Raw genomic sequence first — 26,011 nt, 5'->3', positions numbered from 1 at the left:
GTGACCCTAGTTCAAGATGGCCGCACGTTAGGAAACTCTGTATTAGAGTAACGAAAATGTTTAACCATAAGCCTCTTTACCTTTCAGGGCCTCTTTAACCCAGATGACAAAATCTTTTGCGTGGCCAAGTTCCAAGAGGCATAGTCTGCGAGGCTCTGTGACGTCCACCAGATCTGTCTTGGCCTGCATTAGGTCATTGTCAATCCGATCAAGGTGCTCTTCATTCAAATCTGTACTCATCTGAGAACAGAAGAAGAAAAAACCCCTGAGAAATGTACCTGGATCCATTGTTGTTCAGTTACCACTGGTTTATGTTGTGGTGTACAACTACTAAAAGCAATTAAATAAAAGTGAATGCAGCAAACGGTTAGATTAAAAGTCAAAATAATCACTTTATACACACTTAATCCTAGCTTGATTTGAGTAATGTGAATTTCCCACAGCTTGGCGGGAATATTCTATTATGATTGGCCGGTGTTGATTATTATCAAATAAACACCTGGCAAAAAAATATATATATTCCACGGCTAAGAAGAAATTCCAACCAAAAAAGGTACCTAAATAATGTACGTACAATATCCATTCACAAAACCCACCTTAATTGTGAAATTGTTAGGTTAGATTACTTGTTGGTTATTAATGCATGGTCGGAACTAGAAGCACAAGCATTTCGCTACACTCGCATTAACATCTGCTAACCACGTGTATGTGACCAATAACATTTGATTTGACTTTATATTCATTGGCATCAATGTTAGCTACAAACGACTTTACTATCTACACAAACCAAATATTTTAAATGCAAGACCAATGTGGACAGAGGAGGCAGATTAATTTAGCTAGCTAGCATTCATTTACTTTTGACAAGCTCTGTCATGTTTTTTTGTCACATTTGGTTTGTGGTGCAGGAGCCATATGAATCACCTCGGTCTAGACAGCTACAATGTTGCCAAGAGGTGAAACTGACCGTCAAACATTACCACATGTTCCCTCTGATCTGCTGTTTCAAAAGTTAATAAAAAAAAAATTAAAAAAAATACGTAATTGGCATTGTTAAAATAGGTTTTTGTAACCTAGATAACTAGCTAGCTTCAGTGGATGTTCACATAATCTTTATTATTATTTAACTAGGCAAGTCAGTTAAGAACCAAATTCTTATTTACAATAACGGCCTATCCTGGCCAAACCCAGACGTCACTGGGCCAATTGTGCGCCACCCTATGGGACTCTCAATCACGGCCAAATGTGATGCAGCCTGGATTTGAACCAGGGACTGCTGCGCTACTCGGGAGTAAGGAGACAATGAATTATTTCAATTGAATACTTTTCTACTGGCAAATGTGTGCGTTAGTATTGTTTTCTGTGGCAACAGCCATGGTGTATGCGTTATATAACTCAGGGCTCTGTTGAGTCCTGGGGAACTAACCCACTACATGCTAGGTCAGCCCCTCCGCTGCGTGTCGGGGAGCGCTTCTCATCAAGGGTTATTTACCCAGGACTCCCCCTGCCCTTGTTGATTATCCCTTATTTCACGCTTAGGAATACATCTATTTCACTATGGGTTTTGAGTAAAATCATGCAAAAACAAAAAATGGGAGTTTTTCACAAAAATGTAGACAATTTAAATTCAGAAATCAGCTCCTTACAATGTCTAGCAGTGTCTGTAGGGCCTTGAAGTCGCCTTGAAGATTTAGGGTCTCCTTGACCTTCATAATAACTTGAGCAGACTTCACAGCCAAGTGAAGGCCATGGTACTGCTCAATCTGCTGGACCCTTTCCTTGATCCAGTGTTTGTTATCTGACTTGTTAAGTCTGCACATAATGTCCAAATCCATTGCCAGCTTTTCATATTTGCCCTTGTAGTCATTGAAGAGGATATCAACCTTTTTAAGCTTGAGACTGCCATTCTTCAGGCCTTCGTAGTTCTTCTTGTATTTAGTGTAGCAAGGTCTAAAAATACCATTGGTTACCTCCTTTGGTGTTACCAAGGAATCAAATTCAGAAGCAAAGTCTTTGGTCTGTTTCTCCCACAACATCTTGAATATGTGGCTGTCTCCAAACATGTGCCAAACATCTGCCATCTCTCGCATGCTCTGATCAAGATCAAAGTACGTAACCACACCATGCATTCCAGAGGAGGGCTGGTCAAACGGGTGAACCTTCATGAACTGGTCCAAGGTCATGTCCTCAATGTTGGTCAGTTGTCTCTCTTCCATGTCCCCAAAATGAACTGCAAATGGCACATAAAAACAGTAAAAAAAATGTTGCTATTACAATCAGTTTCTCCCAGTCACACACACACACACACACACACACACACACACACACAGTCTTGTACAGCTAACCTTGTGGGGACATACAATTCAGTCCCATTCAAAATCCTATTTTCCCTAACCCCAAACCTAACCCTAACCCGTACTCTTACCCTAACCCAAAAACCTAAACTTTATCCTAACCCTAAACCTAACCCTAGCTCCTAACCTTAATATTTAACTTAATTCTAACCCTAACACTAATTCTAACCTTAACCCTAAACCCCCTAGAAATAGCATTTGACCTTGTGGGGACTAACAAAATGTCCCCAGCTGGTCAATTTGTACTTTGTTTACTATTCTTGTAGGGACTTCTGGTCCCCACAAGAATAGTTAAACACACACACACACACACACACACCTGTGATGTGTTCGTTTAGTTTGCGGCTCATGGTGAGCAAGATGTCCACCAGCTCCTTCTCATGGCTGACAGCTCTAGCCTCCTCAGACCTCAGATTGAGGAGCGTCTCCACGGAGGCACGGTTCTTGCACTTCTCATTCAAAGACAGACAATCTGCATTGAGATCCAAACAAGCATATCACAGCCGTTAATGTCATTATAACTTACCCATTTCATCATGAGCAGAAAAACAGAGCCGATCACAAGCCTTAAAAATAAATATATTTTTATTTATTTAACCTTTATTTAACTAGGCAAGTCAGTTAAGAATAAATTCTTATTTACAATGACGGCCTACCGGGGAACAATGGGTTTAACTGCCTTGTTCAGGGGGCAGAACGACACATTTTTACCTTGTCGGCTCGGGGATTCGATCCAGCAATCTTTCAGTTACTGGCCCAACGCTCTAACCACTAGGCTACCTGCCGCCCCCAGATAGAACACACAACCTTCCATTACCTATCGCCATCAGCTCTGTGAAAGTATCCGTCTTTCCTAAGATGTCGTTGAGCAGTTTGATCTTGATGCTTCCGTCGATCAGCCGGTTACAAATGACTTTGAAGGATGAGATTGCTTCAGTAATTTTGACCGTGGCCTCTTTAGAGAGTTGCTCGATCAGCTTGTCATCAGCACCTAAAACGACACGCAAAGAACGACACACGGTACATTTTAAGTGTTTGAATGGACGAAGTGTTTTGATCTACACGACGCTTAATAGAAAAGTGTAAGTACCATGTAGTTCAAATATATTCTTGGCTGCAGTCCAAGTCATGAGGTGTTGGAAGACCACCTCGTCCTTGTTTCCATGGTGATCACTTGGCCAGGTTTTCTGGATTATGGCCGTGATGAGTTTCCCAAACTTCCTGTTAATCTGAAACCTCTCAAAGAGTTTCCCCTCTGATTTACTCTGTGTGAGAAAAAATCATTCAAAATTACATTAGTTTAAGATTATTTTCCATTTGTAATGCAGCACGTGCAAATGCCTACGCTGAATCATTCAAGTAACTGCCAAAATAAAAGACCCCCCCCCCCCCCAACATAGTGTTTAATAGGGTGTTGGGCCACCACCAACCGCCAGAACAGCTTCAAAGCACTTGGCATAGATTCTACAAGTGTCTGGAACTCTATTGGAGGGATGTGACACCATTCTTCCTCGAGAAATTCCATCATTTAGTGTTTTGATGGTGGAAAACGCTGTCTCAGGCCCCACTTCAAAATCTCTCATAAGTGTTAATTTGGGGTTGCGATCTGAAGACTGAGACGGCCATGGCATATGATTTACATCGTTTTCATGCTCAACAAACCATTCATTGACCCCCTCGTGCCCTGTCGATGGTGGCGTTGTCATCCTGGAAGAGACCACTCCCATCAGGATAGAAATGATTCACCATAGGCTGAAAGTGATCACTCAGAATGGCTATGTATTTATTGGCATTTACCTTGGCCTCTAAGGGGTTGAGTGGAGCTAAACCATGGCAGGAAAATGCACTCCACAACACAACAGAGCCGCCAGAAAACCTAATTTGCTCAAGTGTTACCTTTATTTTGGCAGTTACCATTACCAACAAAAAGTATTCCTGTAAGCATTAGGCCCCAACAAACATCGTAAACACATTTTTCCTGTTCATTTAAAAAGTGGATGCGGAAATATGAGGATTTTAAAAAGGTTTCCATTTGGACTACTTGAGGAGTACTCATACCTGGCACAACGAGGGGACAGCTTCAAGAGCACATTTCTCAATACTACAAGTCACATTAGGATGACAGTTGTCCAGTTCTTCCACCTTGGAGCAGTATATCTCTATTTGATCCAGAGAGGAGATCTGAAAACGTTTTTTTAACAAATCAAAACATCTCCACCGGACACAAATAATAATAAGAGAGTTAAAAAAATCAATGCTCTTTGTAGCAGTTCCACCACACCTGCTTAAGTTTGCCCTCTAAATCCGTACAGAAAGTTTGTCTCCATTTCTTGGTGAAATCCACATTTTCAAAACTGAGAGAGATGATGCTATTCCACATCTGTGAATCATAACCAATAAGGAGAGCATGTGGTTAACAAATTAACGTACAATAATACCTTTTTAAATTTAATAAATAAACTGCTATAAGACAACATACGGCATTAATGAATCTAACATGAACTATTTATTTATATATTTATTTAGCATGTACGATACATTATAAAACTTGTAATGTATGACCCCTTTATAATGTCTTATAAGAGAAATCCTGACTTAAATAGCAGCTGTTTTGAGTCAGTTGAAATGTTACCACAAAGACAGACGTAATCCTTATTATAATACAATATAAAAGGCTCATACATGTATACAATGTTTTGTCATACCCGTGGTGGCTGACAGCCAATCGGCATTCAGGGCTCGAACCACCCAGTTTATAATATATTATTTTTAATGATATTATTACATGCGATGTAACACAGCCTTGTAAACATAACATGGACACACCTGCATGCAAGTAAAATGTTAGCGCATTAACAATGTAGCTTAAATGTAGCTTAAAAAATGCGTGGCCCATAATATGTGCAATTAAAAAGTTGAGTAATTCTCTCACCTTGATCTCTGAGGTATCGCGTAACTTGTCTTTGAAAGTCGTGCTGATCCAGGATCTGACGATGTCGACTGACTCAGACAACAGCCTCTGATTCTTTGAACGGATAGTGTCTTCTCCCACGTCACATGTCTTAAAAAAAATGACATTTTCAAAATGACATTTTTTTTTTTTAAGTTAGAAAAATGAACAGTTTTTAAAAAATCTTAAAATCACATATATCTCTGAAAATGATTGCATGACTCGTGAAATCGTCTGAGGGATCACAGATATCAGGTTAGGATTTTACTCTTAGGAAATACAGAACCCAGAAGGATTAGTTCAAAACAAGTAAATCACATCCATTTGTTTATAAAAAGTGATAAGAAAATGTGATTAAGATTTCGATATTTGATCGATTGTATGGTATCCTTGTATACAAGCCACCAATAAATATGACAACCAGGTTTCATGAACCCCCCCCCCCCCCCGTGCTTCTAGTACACGTCAAACCCAATCTATTATTATTGTGATTATTATTATTTGACCATGCTGGTCATTTATGAACATTTGAACATCTTGGCCATGTTCTGTTATAATCTCCACCCGGCACAGCCAGAAGAGGACTAGCCACCCTTCATAGCCTGGTTCCTCTCTAGGTTTCTTCCTAGGTTTTGGCCTTTCTAGGGAGTTTTTCCCTAGCCACCGTACTTCTACACCTGCATTGCTTGCTGTTTTGGGGTTTTAGGCTGGGTTTCTGTACAGCACTTTGAAATATCAGCTGATGTAAGAAGGGCTTTATAAATAAATTTGATTAGGTTAGGTTTAAAGACACTGGTTCCATTACCTCAGAGTCAAGACTGCTGAGGATATATCCTAGTATTTATTTAAGCAATAAGCTCCTGAGGGGGTGTGGTATATGGCCAATATACCACGGCTAAGGGCTGTTCTTAGGCACAACACAGCGCAGAGTGCCTGGACACAGCCCTTAGCCCGTGGTATATTGTCCATATATCACAAACCCCTGAGGTGCCTTATTGCTATTATAAACTGGTTACCAACGTAAATTAGAGCAGTACAAATGTTTTGTCATACCCGTGGTATACGGTCTGATATACCACGACTGTCAGCCAATCAGCATTCAGGACTGGAACCACCCAGTTTATAATATATATTTTTAATGATATTATTACATACGATGTCACACAGCCATGTAAACATAACATGGACACTGCCTGACATTAGGTTCTTCAACAAGTGAATTGTTCAAAATCATTCTAATACCGGACAGTATATTGCCAGCATTGCTTTATATATCGTTCATCAGGTTGTTTCTCTCACAGAGAATGTGTTCTCCATAACCTTCCTGATTAAATAATGGCAACAGTAATATCATTTCTACATACCTTGGACTGGGAAAAGTTTGACACTGAGACTAACAAGCTCACACAGTCTACAGGGACGGCTGTGAATTTGGAGGATCGGCCTCCATTGCATATCTTCTTAAGCAGTTCCACTGTTGTTGCCAAGCACTCACTCCCATAACCATCATTGAAACAACTGCAAAAAAAAAAATATGTATAGTTTTCAACTGTCATCAAAGAAACAAAACGGACAATATTGAAACAAACTCATGAGACAAATCAAATCACCTGTACTTTTGCTCTTTAAGATGCTTTTGAATATGTGAAAGAGTGGCAGTGAAATTCTGTAAGGCATGAAAATAACATTTAAGTTAGTACCATTCTAGGTGCGTTACCTTAGTACAATACAAATGTCTTCAACTCACAGTAGTGATTGTAACTCACCCCGTTGTTGCTGCTGGATACACTCACAGTAGCCTTCACAGTAGTGATTGTAACTCACCCTGTTGTTGCTGCTGGATACACTCACAGTAGCCTTCACAGTAGTGATTGTAACTCACCCTGTTGTTGCTGCTGGATACACTCACAGGAGCCTTCACGGTAAAAACAACAAGCATGTCCAGGAGCTCAACTCTGACGATGGAGCTGAACTCTGCCAGATCGTCTACGGTCAGTAGACACATCCAGGAACGGCTCGCTAGTCTGTCCATCTCCACTAGATGTCCATTGGCTTTAATGAGATTCAACATTGTTCTAAAAATGGAGGAGTTTTAAGGGTTATTAGTAACGTCCATCCCCCAAAAGAAAAACATGTAAGAGGACTAAACTAAGCTAAAAGTAAAATATTCACTTTTATCTGGTGATGTAGTCACCAGGGTTGGGGCTAATTCCATTTCAATTCAGTGAATTCACTAGGCATAAACAGATTCTAATTCAAATTTTCCTCAATGCTTTTATATGAAAAAAAAAAAAAAATGAATTTCAGTTTACAGCCTGAATTCACCGAATTGAAATGGAACAGACCCCAACCTGGATAGTCACAAATATTTGCCTATGTGAAATGGGAGAGAAATATGGTACCTGCTGTCCTTGCTGGTGTTGGTCACTTTTTGCAGACCTGCCCAAGTATTTTGCGGACCTGCCCAAGTCTTGCAACTCGGTGTAATTGTGACAGGGATTGGTTCAAATGGTTTTGAGGAACCTTTGAGGAGATGGAGCATGGGAATCACTAGAATCCCCTCCTCCTTCGCAATGTCTATCAGTTTCTCCAACAGATCTGGCAATCTGTTTAGGAGAGAAGTAATGTCACCAACAGGTCTGGCAATCTGTTTAGGAGAGAAGTAATGTCACCAACAGGTCTGGCAATCTGTTTAGGAGAGAAGTAATGTCACCAACAGGTCTGGCAATCTGTTTAGGAGAGAAGTAATGTCACCAACAGGTCTGGCAATCTGTTTAGGAGAGAAGTAATGTCACCAACAGGTCTGGCAATCTGTTTAGGAGAGAAGTAATGTCACCAACAGGTCTGGCAATCTGTTTAGGAGAGAAGTAATGTCAATGTGATGCGTAAAGACATTTATGCCTAGACTACATGTTGAAGCCAATTACAACAATGTGGACTAGAAACACGCCAAACCTATTTAGCATGATGCTATTTAAAAATGTGCCTATCAATTCACACTGCACTAGGACGACAATAATCCTTACCCTCCAGCCAATCAAAGACTGTCAATAATCTACACATTTTGAGACAATGGCAAGCAGTATTAAACAGTATTAAGCAATAGGGAACAATAGGGAACGTTGATTGGTCAGTGAGTGGTCAAGCTCTCATCACATCTACAACTTATGATTGGTCAGTGAGTAGTCAAGCCCTCATCACACCTACAACTTATGATTGGTCAGTGAGTAGTCAAGCCCTCATCACACCTACAACTTATTTATTCATCAAAAACCTTTTCATGCCACCGGCAGCTATTCCGCCCATGATTCTCATTGTGGAAATATCTCAAATATATCTGACATTCCTGGACCTGAATCGCTAACCCCAGTATCAAAGGGAAACATAACAAATAAAACACTACCGTTCAAAAGTTTGGGGTCACTTAGAAATGTCCTAAAATTTGTCCACTAAAATAACATCAAATTGATCAGAAATACAGTGTAGACATTGTTAATGTTGTAAATGATTATTGTAGCTGGAAACGGCAGATTTTTTAATGGAATATCTACATAGGCGTACAGAGGCCCATTATCAGCAACCATCACTCCTGTGTTCCAATGGCACGTTGTGTTAGCTAATCCAAGTTTATAATTTTAAAAGGCTAATTGATCATTAGAAAACCCTTTTGGAATTATGTTAGCACAGCTGAAAACTGTTGTCCTGATTAAAAAAGCAATAAAACTGGCCTTCTTTAGACTAGTTGAGTATCTGGAGCATCAGCATTTGTGGGTTCGATTACAGGCTCAAAATGACCAGAAACAAAGCACTTTCTTCTGAAACTCATCAGTCGATTCTTGGTCTGAGAAATGAAGGCTATTCCATGCGAGAAATTGCCAAGAAACTGAAGATCTCGTACAACGCTGTGTACTACTCTCTTCACAGAACAGCGCAAACTGGCTCTAACCAGAATAGAAAGAGGAGTGGGAGTCCCCGGTGCACAAATGAGCAAGAGGACAAGTACATTAGAGTGTCTAGTCTGAGAAACAGACGCCTCACAAGTCCTCAAATGGCAGCTTCCTTAAATAGTACCCGCAAAACACCAGTCTCAACGTCAACAGTGAAGAGGCGACTCCGGGATGCTGGCCTTCTAGGCAGAGTTGCAAAGAAAAAGCCATATCTCAGACTGGCCAATAAAAAGAAAAGATTAAGATGGGCAAAAGAACACAGACAATGGACAGAGGAACTCTGCCTAGAAGGCCAGGATCCCAGAAAGTTTATCAGACTCCTTGACTTGTTCCACATTTTGTAGCCTTATTCAGAAATGGATTTAATAGTTTTTCCCCCCTCATCAATCTACACACAATAGTGCATTGTGTCCCGCCACACACTGCAATCTACACACTGCATTGTGTCCCGCCACCCGCCACCCGTCAACCCCTCTTTTAGTAGTACTAATACTAGTAGTACAACACTACAGTTGCTGCTCTTTCAAAGCATACAGAGACGTCTTCCTTATGTGTATCCAGCGTGTGAGTCCAGCATGTGCTAGTCCGGTGTGTGTGTGTGTGCTAGTCCGGTGTGTGTGTGTGTGCTAGTCCGGTGTGTGTGTGTGTGCTAGTCCGGTGTGTGTGTGTGCTAGTCCGGTGTGTGTGTGTGCTAGTCCGGTGTGTGTGTGTGCTAGTCCGGTGTGTGTGTGTGCTAGTCCGGTGTGTGTGTGTGCTAGTCCGGTGTGTGTGTGTGCTAGTCCGGTGTGTGTGTGTGTGTGTCTTCTGGTGTTTTCTGAGTCTACTCTCTCTGAGTCTGCTTCTCTCTGTTCATCATATATGCATAGTCACCTTAACCATATCTACATGTACATACTACCTCAACCAGCCTGACTAACCGGTATCTGTATATAGCATCGCTACTTTTGTAGCCCCGCTGCTGTTATTTTTCACTGTTGTTTTATTTCTTTACCTACCTATTGTTCACCTAATACCTTTTTTTGCACTATTGGTTAGAGCCTGTAAGTAAGCATTTCACTGTAAGGTCTACACCTGTTGTATTCGGCGCACGTGACAAATAAACTTTGATTTGATTTGGAATACCCCATAATGACAAAGGAAAAACTGTTTTTTAGAAACGTTTGGAAATGTATAAAAGTAAAAAATTAAATATCACATTTACATCAGTATTCAGACCCTTTGCTTTGAGACTCGAAAATTGAGCTCAGGTGCATCCTGTTTCCATTGATCATCCTTGAGATGTTCCTACAACTCGATTGGAGTCGTGTTTCTCAATGAGTTGAAAGCATGTGAATGCATCCAACCGGTATTTAAAACTTAACTGGTAATTACCACCTTTCCATTTGGTTATGAATGCAGCATTAAACCAACAGCCTTTCTGGTCCGTCCGCCTCTATATAACCTGTAGGGAAATGCAACTGCCACTGAGTTATTGAATTGTATGTGAAGCATCCCATCTTTGGTTTAGGCCAATAGCTGAGAAACTGTCATGTTAAAACAATCTACTCACTTTTTGAGAAGTACGACGGGTTGTGTAAAATCTGTCCAATACTGCAGGAACTCGTCTTTAGGCAGGTTGGGCAGGCGGAGAGCAAAGCATAGACCAGCGATTTCTGCTTTGTCTAGTGGGATCTCATAATGTTTACACATATACAGTACGATCACAGCGGCCTTCAATTGGTCCTGAATAGTGGGACTCTTTCCCTCTCCCTTCTTCACCAGCTGAGGAAGCACACTCTCCAGAATGAACTGTTTCAGCAGCTTTTGAACCTTGGAGTAAAACAGAATGTTAGAAGACTGTTTAAGACATTTGTAAACGGCAATGCGTTTCTTTCTCATCTATTTAATCACTGTAAAACAGCATATATTTTTCTATGAATAATTTGGCATAACGTCTATGCATTATCTGAATGCCATTATGTTAATTTAACAATTATTTTAAAAATAACTCACATCTTTATTTGTGTCTTGTTTTTTCATATTCTTGTTGGTGCCTGCATACAATGACGGTTTCTTGTAAATCTGTTCAAATTGAATCAGTCGTTTCATGAAACAGTTGAGTTGAACGTCATTCCAGCTGTGAAGGAGTTCAAAAATAGTCTGAAGCATTATCTTCCCTGCGATTTCTCTGCCTTGGATTATTCTTTTGGACACATCCTTGGATGGCGAGGCACAGATAACGTCATCATACTGATGCCAAGCCCCTGTGGTGGGGTGGAGGAGGGGAGGGGTGGAGGAGACACAAAAAAAGATGCCACTTTAGCCGGTTTATGTGATGTTCTTGGCAAAGCAGGAAAGAAACATTTTGACAGCACAAATAATTTGATATGTTGCTAAAAATAAATAAAAAAATGGAATACTATGCACTTGATTCAAAACTAATTTCAACTTGGTTTACAGTCGAGTTTGACCTAAAATAGTTGATTCTGATTTTTTTTTTTTTTAAGTCTGAAGCTTATGCGTATGAGTGGGATTTTGTTCTTTACGCACAATCCCTGCTCTACCTGTTCAGCTGCCCAAAGAACAGGCTACTCTGGCGAGGTTCAGTGATGAATGGAGAATGGTGCTTGCTTAATAAAGTCAGATCAAAGCTGAATCTACAGGGTATTCGGAAAGTATTCAGACCCCTTGACTTTATCCACATTTTGTTATGTTACAACCTTATTTCAAAATTGATTCAATTGTTTGTTTTTCCCTCATCAATCGTCACACAATACCCCATAATGACAAAGCTAAAAAAAAAAGGGTTCTAAAATGGGATGAGCATCACCCAAAAGCTGTCATCTCATGTGTTCCAATTAAATGCATCCATCGCAATTAAAAACAGTTGTAGAAATTCTACAAAACTCCTACCTTCCTCATCGAGTAGTTTGGTCTTTACAGAAAGACTTCTTCTTCTGGGGGGATGTGTAGAATCACTGTACTCATACTCATACGTTGCCTTTTTGGAACTGTAGACAAGATATTGGTAAGGTATGGACACAGCTTGGTCAGTGACCAGGATTCCTTCGACTAAGAATCCATGCACTCCCAGTTCCCTGCAGAGATTGTGAGTAAACATGTAAAAACATTAAAAACCTTACACATATAGTGGATTGTTTTAAGCATATTTGATTAACCTGATGTATTTTCCGATGTGTGCCACCCTGATTACCCTAGAAAGGTGTCACGCCCTGACCTTAGAGAGCCTTTATTATGTCTCTATTTGGTTTGGTCAGGGTGTGATTTGGGGTGGGCATTCTATGTTTTTTGTATTTCTATGTTTTGGCTGGGTAGTGTTCTCAATCAGGGACAGCTGTCTATTGTTGTCTCTGATTGAGAACCATACTTAGGTATCCCCTTTTCCCACCTGTCTTTGTGTGAGGTTAACTTTGTTTGTGGCACTTAGCCTTAAGCTTCACGGTTGTTTGGTATTGTTTATTGTTTAGTCGGCGTCATCACCTAATAAAACGGAATATGTACGCTCACCACGCTGTACCTTGGTCCTCTTCATTCAACGGCAGTGACAAAAGGGCAGTCCACAGGTCAGGAGTAATGACACTGAACGCCCTGTTGCCCCAGTTTCAACGCAGACCCGAGGCAGCGAGTGTTGGAGAAATACGAGTTCAATATAGCTAGGTTTCCATTAACTTGTCCAGGGATTGTTTTGTCGACATTTAGAACGTTTGCATAGAAAATAGATTTGCTTCTCACTGGGCAAAAACTGGTTGAATCAACACGACATTTCAACAACAACAAAAATTCCATGTGATGACATTGAATCAACGTAGAAAACGGATTGGATTTGCTAAAAAGTCATCAATGTTAAGGGAATTTGATCTACTTCACTCAAACTAAATCCAATGAATTCACGTTAGTTGACAACTCAACCAAATGTAAATCAATGCTAGACGTTGACCTGACGTCTGTGCCCGCCCAGTGGATTGCCACGCTGCGTTTCCATCGAACTGTCGCGTTGATAAAAACAGCTGGACGTAATGAGTCACACCTAAAAAATATAAATATTTTCACCAAAACCTAGAATGTCGAACAAAGATGCGGTTGAAAGTGTTTCCATTATCCAATTAAGCAAATGGATCCTTAACAAATAGGTGAGCAGGCTGTCACCTATATTTATCATGTCTCAGGTAGCCCGCAATAGCCAGCATGGATAGAATTGAATAATATTTGCCATATTCTAACAATACTCATGTGCCAACTTTTAGCCACGTCCGTGGCATGGTGAAACTTTACACTCCTATAGATCTGAAACAATTGGGATGGTGAAACTTTACACTCCTATAGATCTGAAACAATTGGGATGGTGAAACTTTACACTCCTATAGATCTGAAACAATTGGGATGGTGAAACTTTACACTCCTATAGATCTGAAACAATTGGGATGGTGAAACTTTACACTCCTATAGATCTGAAACAATTGGGATGGTGAAACTTTACACTCCTATAGATCTGAAACAATTGGGATGATGAAACTTTACACTCCTATAGATCTGAAACAATTGGGATGATGAAACTTGCAACCAGCCAGTTTCACCAAGCAAGGTGAGCAATTCAGGCATCGTTGTCCTGCAAAGAAACATAATTTTTATAGTAAAAAAATATAGAGATTTAAAAAAAAAAAAAAAAGATTTTGCGAGCAGTAGACCTTTAGAATTTAAAATGTGGAGCGGATTGTTCTATAGTTACATGATGACATCACTTGCCCCGTTGTACCTTCAACATTTATTTGAAAAACACCATAATGTGTCGCTGAAAAGAAAGTTTAGACAAAAGAAAAACCCACCCGTCGAACAGATCAAATTTGCGTTGATCTTTAGAAGATTCCTCGTACATCTGCCGTTTCTATTACGTTTCTATTACGTTTCTATACATCTGCCGTTTCTATTACACACGTCAAAAATATATTTTTGTTGGGGGCCGACATTGCGTGTGGAATAAACCCGGGTCAATGGAAACCTGACTATTTCTATTTAGTTTGTGGCTTTAAAACACAACAAGGGTTATAACGTTAGGATGTGTTACTTCATTCTTTATGTAGAATGACATTACTTATAGGATTACTTTTTATGGCAACACACAAATGGGACAAACCACTAAATTCCCGGTTGAACATACAGTAGACACACACGTGAACCAAAACCCACTTTGTCACGGTTAGCTCAACTGCACTGGATTCCCAGCTCCCCGTTTCCTCCCCTGCCCATATGAAAAGGCGATCCTCATTCTGGTCAAGATTGAAGTCCTTTGAGAGGATTGCGTGGAAATATATTTTAAGTCTCTCTTTTGCCGACACCTGTGAATTCCCTGTGGCTGTCCTGAAATGAAAAGAAACAACAATAATCAGATGAATATTGTCTAAACCTGGGGTCTTACAACTCTGTTCCTGGAGCGCTACCCTCCTGTAAGGTTTTGGTCCAACTCCAGTTGTAACTGGGGTACAGGTGCATCAAAGCTGGGACTGAGAGTTTGAAAAACAGCTTCTATCTCAAGGCCAACCAGACTGTTCAATAGTCATCACTAACTCAGAGAGACTACTGCCAACACAGACCCAATCACTGGACTCTTTAATGAATAGATCACGAGTCACTTTAAAACAATGCCACTTTAAATAATGCCACTTTAATAATGTTTACATATCTTTTATTACTCATATCGTATGTGTATACTGTGTTTTATTGCACCTTGCCTATGCCACTCGGCCATTGCTCATATGTACATATTTTCATTCGCCCCTTTAGATTTGTGTGTATAAGGTAGTTGTTGGGGAATTGTTAGATATTACAGCACTGTCGGAACTAGAAGCACAAGCATTTCGCTACACTTTAACATCTGCTAACCATGTGTATGTGACCAATAACATTTGATTTGATCTAACTTGGTTCAACCAGCTAATTATTAGAATCAGGTGTACTAAATTTGGGTTAGAGTGAAAAACCTACAGGATGGTAGAAGATGGTTGGAGAGCCTTGGTCTAAACATATGCAGGTATGCAGGATTTGTATTGGGGAAGGGGATTTAAATAACCATGAGCACTGAATGACATCTGTTTAGCAGAACGTTTTGGAATGGATACCTTTTTGGAGGTGGACAAGGATACTTTTCTTCCATAGTTCCAGAGTCATCACTTTTCGTGTCTCCTTTGCTTTGGTCAGACTGGTCGACGTCCATGGCATCCTCCTGCAGGCCAACACTGGAGGGCATGCTGCCTGTCTGTTAAACAAGTCATACAAAACACCTGTTAACGCTTAGCTGTTCCTCAAATGAAAATGACCAAATAGACCTCTCATTATAACTTTTATTGGGTCCATTAATTTCAATTGTTCAAACAGCAAATCCTTTTAACCCTTTACACTCATTGGAATTGGCCAATATGGATATGATATATATATATAATGATATTGTAACGGTCCTGACCTGTTTTATGTTGTTTTTGTATATTGTTTAGGTCAGGGCATGTGTTTTGGGTGGGCAGTCTATGTTATCTGTTTCTATGTTGGTTTTGGTTGCCTGGTATGGCTCTTAATTAGAGGCAGGTGTTTTGCGTTCTCCTCTAATTAAGAGTCATATTTAGGTAGGGTGTTCTCACTGTTTGTTTGTGGGTGATTGTCTCCTGTGTCTGTGTCGATGTTACACCATACGGGAATGTTTCGGTTTGTTCGTGCGTTTATGTAGTCTGTTCCTGTGTCAGCGTGCTTCGTGTATTTGTAAGTTCGTTTGTTCAGGTCTGTCTACATCGTTTTGGAATTTTGTTAGTTATATCAAGTATAGTTCGTTTTCGTCTTTGTCTGTTTTGTTTATTTAATAAATCATCATGTATTCACAACCCGCTGCGCCTTGGCTCGATCACTACTCCTCCTCTTCTTATGAAGAGAGAGAGGAACGCCGTTACAGATATGGATAGGGCTAAATTGAAATGTTTCTTACAGAAGGAATATGAAGAGCATATGCGTAGCATGGTAGCAATTGAAAGTGAACAGTTTGTGGATTATGGGAAAATGATTAGACCAAAGTTAAGGACACAACAGTTACCCTGACACAAGACTGAATCTCATTACACTGTTGATTTTATGTGCATTTTACATTTACTGTACTTTTTACCACATTTGTCGATAACGAAACCTGAAAATACTGGATACATTGGGACATGATAAATGTGTGGTAGGTGCAACATAAGACAAAACAAATGACAAGGGTTTGAGTGAGAGGACTAAACTAGTGTTTCCAAGTGGACACACACCTCTCCAAAGTGGGCACAGTTCCTAAGTCATTTGAATGAATTTATATGACTCAAAGAAGACTGTTCAACTATAAGGTGGTTATTTGAGCTCTCCTAGCTGTGCCGTTGAGGAGCTACAGCAAGCACATGTAACGGATGTGAAATGGCTAGCTAGTTAGCGGGTACGCGCTAGTAGCGTTTCAATCAGTTACGTCACTTGCTCTGAAACCTAGATGTAGTGTTGCCCCTTGCTCTGCAAGGGCCGCGGCTTTTGTGGAGCGATGGGTAACGACGCTTCGCGGGTGTCAGTTGTTGATGTGTGCAGAGGGTCCCTAGTTCGCGCCCGTGTCGGGGCGAGGGGACGGTTTAAAGTTATACTGTTACACACACTTCCAGTTGTTTTGATCACAACTCTGCATCCCCGTCATCACACAATTAGGGAAGGGCTATTTGGAGGCGAATAGAGAGGGCTATAGAGAAGGCTATAGGGAGGGGTATTTTGAAAACACATAAGTGGAAAGTGGGACCCCTCCAAACAGCTCCAAACAGGTGGGTCATTTAAACACATTTTAAACATTCCAAGTCGGGAACAGGGGCCTCTTTCAAGATCTCTGAAAGAGGAGAGCTCTAGAAAGAGGCCCCTGTTCCCGACTTGGAATTCTGAGTTGGGATGAACGTTCAAAACAAATTTTCCTAGTCGGAGTAATTTTTTCCCCAGAATTCCCAGTTGTCTTGAACGCACTGAAATCGGATGTTGGATATTTCCCAGATCTGAGTTCCGCTTGAAGAAATTTGTGATTTGATCTCATTTTTGTTTTTGTTCCCAGTTGTATTGAAAGCACCATTAGCTAACGAACTAGCTACGACGCATGACCAGAATGAAACCGATGAACCACCAAAAGCACACCCCGTTTCTCTTTAAAAGTTCAGAAAGACGAGGAGTTGGGCAGTTTTTCGCGCCCAAAGTCGACCATTAAATAGTCGCTTATAGATTAGGGTGACCAGACGTCCCCGTTTTTGGTGGCCTGTCCCCGGCTGGAGCTGTCCCCAGAAATGTCCCCGTTTTTACCGCAAAGTAAAATATTTTACTTGGCAAGAAAGACCGGGCAGCAGAGCCTACCGGTTGACGTCTCAACCGCGTTGTGCTTGTTTTGTCCAGCAGAGGGGGCTGCTCGCTATAGCAGGGAGCAAGGAGAGAGTAGAAGAGTGAGGTGGAAAGGTGAAGAGAAGGAAAGACAGACGAGTGAAGAAAAGAGGAGAAAGATTGGAGGAGAAGAAAAAGTTATGAGAGTAAGAAGAGTGACACAAGGAGAGTGAAGAAGAACAGACAGAGGAGATACAATGACTCTTACCGTTTATGACTCTTACCAAGAAACGGAAATGCGCTTTTTATGAAAAACATGAGAGAATGTCCATTTATACGCTCAGGTCAAGACGATAGAATGGTTCACTGCACCCTTTGTAATTCCTCTCTTTCAATTGGCAGCCGGAGAAGAACGGCAGTGGTAGAACATCAGCAGATGAAAAAGCATAAAGCCTCTCTGATTGGCCGTGTTGGCCCTCTGTCACCACATTCTTCAAGAAGGTAGAGCCTTCCCAAGAAGAATATGGTTTAGCTGTGCAGGAGGGTGTCTTTACATACCACACTATGCGACACAATCATAGTTACAGATCTATGGACTGCACAGCACAACTGACACGGAAGCTTTATGAGCCGAAGTTTACAAGTGCTAGGACAAAATGTGACGCCACAGTGAGTAACGTGTTAGCAACATGGACAACTACTTTGGTAACACAGGACCTAGACCAGGTTGAATGTGTGTCCCTGTCCATTGATGTGTCCAGTCATGGACATGTAAAGCTGCTGCCAATAGTAGTCAGATATTGTAAGATATATGGTGGCAACACATCTGTGGAAACAAAACTGCTTGATTTTGTTGAATTGAATGGAGAAACAGCAGAGGAGATTGCAGCTGAGGTCCTGGTGGTCATCCAAAAATGTAACCTGGAAAACATTCCTTGCCGACAACAAATACCAACTTTAGAGGACTGAAGAGGCTGGGGAGGGTCAATGTCCATACCAAAGTTAAAAATGCTCTGCAGCGGGAGGTGATTGATGTGGGCAGGACAACCTAAGCCATTCATAACACGGCCAGAACAGCTTTGGATATGATGTTGAGTACCTGCTCACAAAGATATTTGGATATGTTCATATCCAATATGTTCATTTGTTCAGGATATGTTCATTTTCACCGTCAGAGTAGAAAGACTGAAGGGCTTTTGTGAGTTTGTTGGCCAGGAGAACCATAACATTTTAGTACACAGCAATGTTCGCTGGATGTCCATGCTCCCTGCTCTAGAAAGAGTGCTGAAAATGTATGTGCCATTGAAATCCTTTCTTATTTCTGAAGACAAATGCCCTGTTGTCCTGCGAACAATGTTTGAAGATCCACTGACTGAACTTTGGCTGGCCTTTGTCCGTGGAAACTTGACCGTATTCAGTGACACGATCAAGATGCTTGGAGGCCAGGACCTCTGTGCTGTGGAGTCCGCTGCAATTCTGAGAAACGTTGAGGCAAAATTCACTGCAAGACGTGATGAGAACTTCATTCCAGTTTTGGTCAGAGGACTTCTGAGAGAGCTAGAGGGAAATGGAGCCATGTCTAAAGAGAGCTTTCTCAAAACATCCTAATCATTCTTCACTACGGCTGTGAACTACTTGCAAGCATGGGGGAAAGCACAGAGATCATCTAACATATTTACATTGTCTCCTTTTAAAAAGGCAACCTCTGCGTGAAGGGATCCAGAAGGCACCCGGCACACTGCAGGAAAAATGCCCCAATGTGACCATCAATGAGGATACATTGTGTGATGAGGTTACTGGCCTGCAAGAGTTCCTAAAGGGGGATTGCTTGAAGAATGGAAAACATCTGAGACACCGTTTAGCCAGAGATGGAGCACGGTGGTTACCCACTTCAAAGAGAATGACATCCCACACACTAACCTGGCTAGATTAGCGCCTGTTGTCATGTGTTTACCTGGAAGTAATGCACCAATCGAGAGAGTGTTCTCCCAAATGAATGATCTATGGACAGCAGCAAGAAATAGGTTCACTGTTCCTACCATCAAGGCCATGCTTATTGTGAAGACAAACTTCAACCTCCCCTGCCAGGAGTTCATAGAGAAGCTGGCCAAAGACAGAGCAATCCTGAATAAAATACATTCTTCTGAGAAATATACAGAGGAGGTTGGTATAAGTATATTATGTAGTTACCAATCTCATCAGCGTCTTATTTCTTTATTCTCCAGCAAACTGGATGCAGTTTATCACAGTGCCATCCGTTTTGTTACTAAAGCACCTTATACGACCCACCACTGCGACCTGTATGCCCTAGTCGGCTGGCCCTCGCTACATGTTCGTCGTCAGACCCACTGGCTCCAGGTCATCTACAAGGCTATGCTAGGCAAAGTGCCGCATTATCTCAGTTCACTGGTCACGATGGCTACACCCACCCGTAGCACGCGCTCCAGCAGGTGTATCTCACTGATCATCCCTAAAGCCAAAACCTCATTTGGACGCCTTTCCTTCCAGTTCTCTGCTGCCTGCGACTGGAACGAATTGCAAAAATCTCTGAAGTTGGAGACTTTTATCTCCCTCAACAACTTTAAAAATCTGCTATCCGAGCAGCTAACCGATCACTGCAGCTGTACATAGTCCATCTGTAAACTACCCACCCAATTTACCTACCTCACCCCCATACTGCTTTTATTTATTTACTTTTCTGCTCTTTTGCACACCAGTATCTCTTCTTGCACATGATCATCTGATGATTTATCACTCCAGTGTTAATCTGCTAAATTGTAATTATTCGATTTATTGCCTACCTCATGCCTTTTGCACACATTGTATATAGATTCTCTTTTTTCTACCATGTTATTGACTTGTCTATTGTTTACTCCATGTGTAACTCTGTGTTGTTGTCTGTTCACACTGCTATGCTTTATCTTGGCCAGGTCGCAGTTGCAAATGAGAACTTGTTCTCAACTAGCCTACCTGGTTAAATAAAGGTGAAAAAAAAAAAAAAAAAAAAAAAAAATTATGTTGTTAACTATTTCACATAGACTATTGTCTGACAGGAGTGGCCAAAAGGGTGTCTAGCGTCCCCAATGGCGCTACACGTGTGGAGAGGATATGGTCAGCTCTCCAGGCACCATTACATGAGCCTGAAACAGATGACCAAACTCGTGTTTCTTTAAAAAAAAAAGTCACAGCCTAAACACACAATTTATAAACTATAATGATTCAATACAATGAAATGTTGTCTAAATGCTGAGTGCTTTTATGTCCCTACCAGCTTATTGTGTCACACTAGCAAATGTGTCACAACTCATTTCTTTGTAGGCTATAGCCTTGAAGTAATTGAAATAATATAGCTAAATAATTCATTATCGGTTCCATCTTTCTCATCTGTTTGGCTCCTGACCTATTTAGAGTGCATTCGGAAAGTATTCAGACCCCTTCCCGTTTCCAAGTTACGTTACAGCCTCATTCTCTAAAATGTATTAAATTAGTATTTTTCCTCAATCTACACACAATACGCCATCATGAGAAAGTGATAACAGCTTATTTATTTTTTGCAAATGTATTAAAAATAAAAAACAGAAATTACTTATTTACATAAGTATTCAGACCCTTTGCTATGAGACTTGAAATTGAGCTCAGGTGCATCCTGTTTCCATTGATCATCCTTGAGATGTTTCTACAACTTGGAGTCCACCTGTGGCAAATTCAATTGACTGGACATGTTTTGGAAAGGCACACACCTGTCTATATAAGGTCCCACAGTTGACAGTGCATGTCAGAGCAAAAACCAAGCCATGAGATCGAAGGAATTGTCCGTAGAGTTCCGAGACAGGATTGTGTAGAGACAGAGAGCTGGGGGAAGGGTACCAACACATTTCTGCAGCATTGAAGGTCCCAAGAACACAGTGGCCTCCATCATTATTAAATGGAAGAAATTTGGAACCACCAAGACTTCACCTGGAGCTGGCCGCCAAACTGAGAAATCGGTGGAGAAGGGCCTTGGGTCAGGGAGGTGACCAAGTACCCAATGGTCTCTCTGACCGAGCTCCAGAGTTTCTCTGTGGAGATGGGAGAACCTACCCGAAGGACAACCATCTCTGCAGCACTCCACCAATCAGGCCTTTATGGTAGAGTGGCCAGACGGAAGCCACTCCTCAGTAAAAAGCATGACAGCCCGCTTAGAGTTTGCCAAAAGGCATCTAAAGGACTCTGACCATGAGAAACAAGATTCTCTGGTCTGATGAAACCAAGATTGAACTCTTTGGCCTGAATGCCAAGGGTCACATCTGGAGGAAACCTGTCACCATCCCTACGGTGAAGGATGGTGGTGGCAGCATCATGCTGTGGGAGTGTTTTTCAGCAGCAGAGACTGGGAGGATGGATGCACAAGTCTCCGAATGTCCTTGAGTGGCCCAGCCAGAGCCCGGACTTGAACCCGCTCGAACATCTCTGCAGAAACCTGAAAATAACTGTGCAGCGACGCTCCCCATCCAACCTGACAGAGCTTGAGAGGATCTACATAGAAAAATGGGAGAAACTCCCCAAATACAGGTGTGCCAAGCTTGCAGCGTCACACCCAAGAAGACTCGAGGCTGTAATCGCTGCCAAAGGTGCTTCAACAAAGTACAGAGTAAAGGGTCTGAATACTTATATATTGTAAAAAAAATCTAAAAACCTGTTTTTGCTTTGTGATTATGAGTTATGGTGTGTAGATTGATGAGGATTTTTTAATTTATTTTTAAAATTAATTTTAGAAAAAGGCTGTAACATAACAAAATGTGGAAAAAGTCAAAGGGTCTGAATACTTTCCGAATACACTGTATATGCTGTTTAATATGACATGTAGCCTATTTGAAACTATGTTCGCTTCTTACATTCACCTCTCCATTATTATTCAAATACTTTACATTCAAATCCATATGGTTTAGTTTCAATAAATATAAACCAATTGGTAGGTCCAGGTAGTAACAAAAATAGATGGGTGTTGGTTAAATTGCGATTTTAATGAATGGAACGAATTTGGAGCTGCCGTTTCCCCCCCCTCCCCCTGTGATCCTGTAAGCAGTGAGTGGTTTTTAGCAGAGCAGCAGGAAAGGACATGGAGCGCCGGAGCGCCATGAGCGATGAGCGGGATTTCCAACCGCTCAACTCCGCTCACATGCTCTGCTACGGAGACAGACAGTGATGTGGAGCTCAGTGGTGAGGCTTTGGCAGACTGCAATGCATGCAGGAGGAAGCAGAGGAGACAGAGAGAGGGAGGAAGCAAGCAGAAAGAGGTTTGTACAGTGGTTCCCAAACATGGGGTGGGTCCCCTAAAAGAACCTGTACTATACTTATCAAAGAAATTTGGAACTTAAAAAAATATGTTTCAATATGAACACCTCCACAGGACCTATCTTCCCTATAGGCTGACATTAAAATAGAACTATTGTATGTTTCAATATGAACACCACCACAGGACCTATCTTCCCTATAGGCTGACATTAAAATATAACTATTGTATGTTTCAATATGAACACCACCACAGGACCTATCTTCCCTATAGGCTGACATTAAAATGCAAACAATAGTTATAAAAATTTCCTACATTTTTTGTTTTGCTACTGATGCTACATGTCAGTGTGGATCATTTCTCATATTTCCCCCATTTCAGGTGTATAACATTACAATTGTACAGCTAATAGATCGGCTGTGTTTTTTGTAGTAGATCGGCTGTGTTTTTTGTAGTAGATCGACTGATGAACCTACAGCATCCTTACGGACTGCACTAAAACCCTAGTTACGGCCCTGCAGCCACTGCGATCCAATTTAGGTGCTTATCAGTGCCCAAATCTGCCATGTTCAACCCGCCTACGGGTACCAGTGTAAAGGGGTTAAAAATCAAGTAGCTACGATACCTCTGATCCAACCATGGCTGTGCTGGAATTGGAACAAAGAAAAAACAAAATTCAGATGAATATTGTCTTAAGATAAAGTGGGCAGGAATTGTCTTGGTTAAGGTCATTTAAAAATAAGTATGAGTATTGAGTGACTTCTGACTAGAAGAACATTTTGGGATACCTTTCTGGCGGTGGTCCAGCCGGAGTTTCAGAGGCATCACTTGTGTTGTCCTTCTTAAAATCTGGACTAGTTGGTGAAAGGGAGGAATCTTCTTTCCCATGGGCAGACGGCTGAACCTCCATAGGCTCAGAGTGTCGGTCACCACTGGCACCTTCGCCCTCCGTCTGTTCAGTAAAGTAAAATATGGAATACACATTAACACTTAACTGCCCCTCAAAATGAAACAAAAATGGCCAAATAGATCCCCCAATTCTTATGACAAATTGTATTGGATCCATCAGTTTAAAATTGTTCAAACAGCAAAATCCTCTTTAAAAAAATTCAAGTAGCTACGATACCTCAGATCCAACTATTGTGTTGTCCTTTGGTTCCATCTTAAAATCTGGACTAGTCGGTGAAGACTGCTCAATCTCCATAGGCTCCACTTCCGGTGGGTCAACACTGGAACCTATGGTCTCGGTCTGTTCAGTGAAGTAAAAAAATCAATAAAATGTAACACTCAAAAACCTCAACAAGAAACCAAAACGGCCACAGATGGCCCTCACTATATAACTGAAAATGACATTTTTACTTGATCAAACAAAATCCTCTTTAAAATCAAAACAGCTACGATACCTTTTGAGAACCAAAACAGATATCCTTAACAGCAGTAGTTTGCGCAGAGTCCTGGCCTTGTAGGTCGGGTTGCCTATTCTGGTCTTCAGCATTCTTGTCCAAAGTTGCCATATTTCTCTTGCTTTTAGTTTTTTTAGCATCAGCCTTTTGACCAGCGATCTTTGTTCCTTCCTCTGAAAGGGACTGATGAGAGGAGCTGGAGAACTTGTCCCCTAAGTCTGGTATAACGGCAGTAGTGCCATTTGGAGCTGACTTGAATGTCTGTTTCGTAGGCGATTGAAGAACATTACTCTGCCCAATGTGCTTGTCACCTTGCTCCACTGTCAACTGTGTCTCTGCCATGGCCTCTGACAAGGTTTGTGGACTTATGTTGTCAGACATGTTTAAAGATGATCTGACTGTACAGGCTCATTCATCAGTTAATCAAGCAGCGTAGACACATGATGAAGTTGCTGAACGGTTTCATCCTGTTTACGAGGGTTCATCACAACCAAAGATGCAGGCTTCTTTCCCACGTTTCTTCTTTTGGTCCTCTGGCTCTTTTTTATCTGATAGAGCTAAAGAAAATAAGAGTACACATGTAAAGTTATGACAATAACTACTGTTCACTGAAGGAAATAGGTACGACACACTATGGGGGAGTCGCAACCCTTGCTAGTTGTCTGAAGAACCTTTCAATCACGCCGGACAAGGACAAAGAAACTGCGCTTCAAAAGGTGATAAAATCAAGGGGTGCAGCCTCATTCCCCCAAGGACTCTCCACCATACTGAACACTACTAACCTACCCCAAACCGTAAAAAAAAAAATGTTTTCTCCCCAATCTCCAATTGGTAGTTAGTCTTGTCCTATTGCTGCAACTCCCGTACGGATTCAGGAGAAGCAAAGGCGAGAGCCATGCGTCCTCCAAAACACAATGCTGCCAAGCACTGCTTCTTGACACACTTCTCGCTTAACCCGGAAGCCAGCCGCACCAATGTGTCGGAGGAAACACCGTACAGGTGGCGACCGAAGTCATCTTGCAGGCGCCCGGCCCAGGAAATCCCAAACCCTCCCCTAACCCGGACAACGCTGGGCCAATTGTGAACCGCCTCATAGGTCTCCCGATCACAGCCGGCTGTGACACAGCATGGGATCAAACCCGGGTATGTAGTGACGCCTCAAGCACTGATGCAGTGCCTTAGCCCGCTGCGCCACTCGGGAGGCCCATCCAAACCGGGTTTTAATACACAAATTCTACTCTATGGTCTTTTACTTTATTACTTAAACCCTTTTTATGCCCCTTTTATCTTCCCATGGACCTTTCTTACCTCACACAAATTCCCTGCTCACTTCACTCCTCCCCTAAAAAAAGGCGACCAATCCAAACAAGAGAAAATGGATAGAACAGAGGTCCTCCTACCAAGACCAAGTTCTTCTACTTTGTTTTACCTCGTTCCCTTCCTTCAGGGAACAGTAGTTATATTCATAACTTTAAGTCCCCTTTCAGTCAGTTCAGTTTGTACAACACAGCTATGGGGACATAATCACCCACTCCCCCCCCCCACACACACACAAGCTGACGCCAGCGGATAGCAATTGAGAACGGCCCACAGCAGACCACCCATCACTCTAATCCGCATCACCCTGACCTGGATATGGCGCATATCGACACGCTGCCTGGCGACGCTCTACTGTCCCTGCAGTAAGAACACTGCAAGCCACAGAGAGACGAGTGACATCCAAGCGATAAAACCTCAAACGTGTG

At 41.6% G+C, this 26,011-nt stretch overlaps 1 protein-coding gene across 1 annotated transcript in view; it reads right to left on the bottom strand.

The window, feature by feature from the left end:
- LOC129818291 (E3 ubiquitin-protein ligase rnf213-alpha-like) overlaps positions 1-26,011 on the bottom strand; it is an 89,872-nt gene that overhangs the window by 58,231 nt on the left and 5,630 nt on the right. Inside the window, exons 2-22 of the mRNA XM_055874033.1 lie at positions 24,267-24,823; positions 23,990-24,112; positions 23,652-23,815; positions 23,489-23,510; positions 15,365-15,501; positions 14,436-14,606; positions 12,144-12,328; positions 11,244-11,494; positions 10,801-11,060; positions 7,707-7,910; positions 7,187-7,379; positions 6,915-6,970; positions 6,669-6,822; positions 5,287-5,415; positions 4,636-4,734; positions 4,413-4,535; positions 3,445-3,619; positions 3,172-3,345; positions 2,674-2,826; positions 1,647-2,230; positions 81-240 (exon numbers count right to left, since the gene is read on the bottom strand). Of these exons, the coding sequence (XP_055730008.1) occupies positions 81-240; positions 1,647-2,230; positions 2,674-2,826; positions 3,172-3,345; positions 3,445-3,619; positions 4,413-4,535; positions 4,636-4,734; positions 5,287-5,415; positions 6,669-6,822; positions 6,915-6,970; positions 7,187-7,379; positions 7,707-7,910; positions 10,801-11,060; positions 11,244-11,494; positions 12,144-12,328; positions 14,436-14,606; positions 15,365-15,501; positions 23,489-23,510; positions 23,652-23,815; positions 23,990-24,112; positions 24,267-24,647 (3,898 nt within the window). The 5' untranslated portion in view covers positions 24,648-24,823. The remainder of the gene's footprint in view (positions 1-80; positions 241-1,646; positions 2,231-2,673; positions 2,827-3,171; positions 3,346-3,444; positions 3,620-4,412; positions 4,536-4,635; positions 4,735-5,286; positions 5,416-6,668; positions 6,823-6,914; positions 6,971-7,186; positions 7,380-7,706; positions 7,911-10,800; positions 11,061-11,243; positions 11,495-12,143; positions 12,329-14,435; positions 14,607-15,364; positions 15,502-23,488; positions 23,511-23,651; positions 23,816-23,989; positions 24,113-24,266; positions 24,824-26,011) is intronic.

The sequence above is a fragment of the Salvelinus fontinalis genome, chromosome 21, assembly GCF_029448725.1.
Source record: "Salvelinus fontinalis isolate EN_2023a chromosome 21, ASM2944872v1, whole genome shotgun sequence".
In the NCBI taxonomy this organism is placed as follows: Eukaryota; Metazoa; Chordata; class Actinopteri; order Salmoniformes; family Salmonidae; genus Salvelinus; species Salvelinus fontinalis.
Note: the sequence above shows the minus strand (reverse complement) of the source record. Positions and strands in the feature narration are given on the sequence as shown.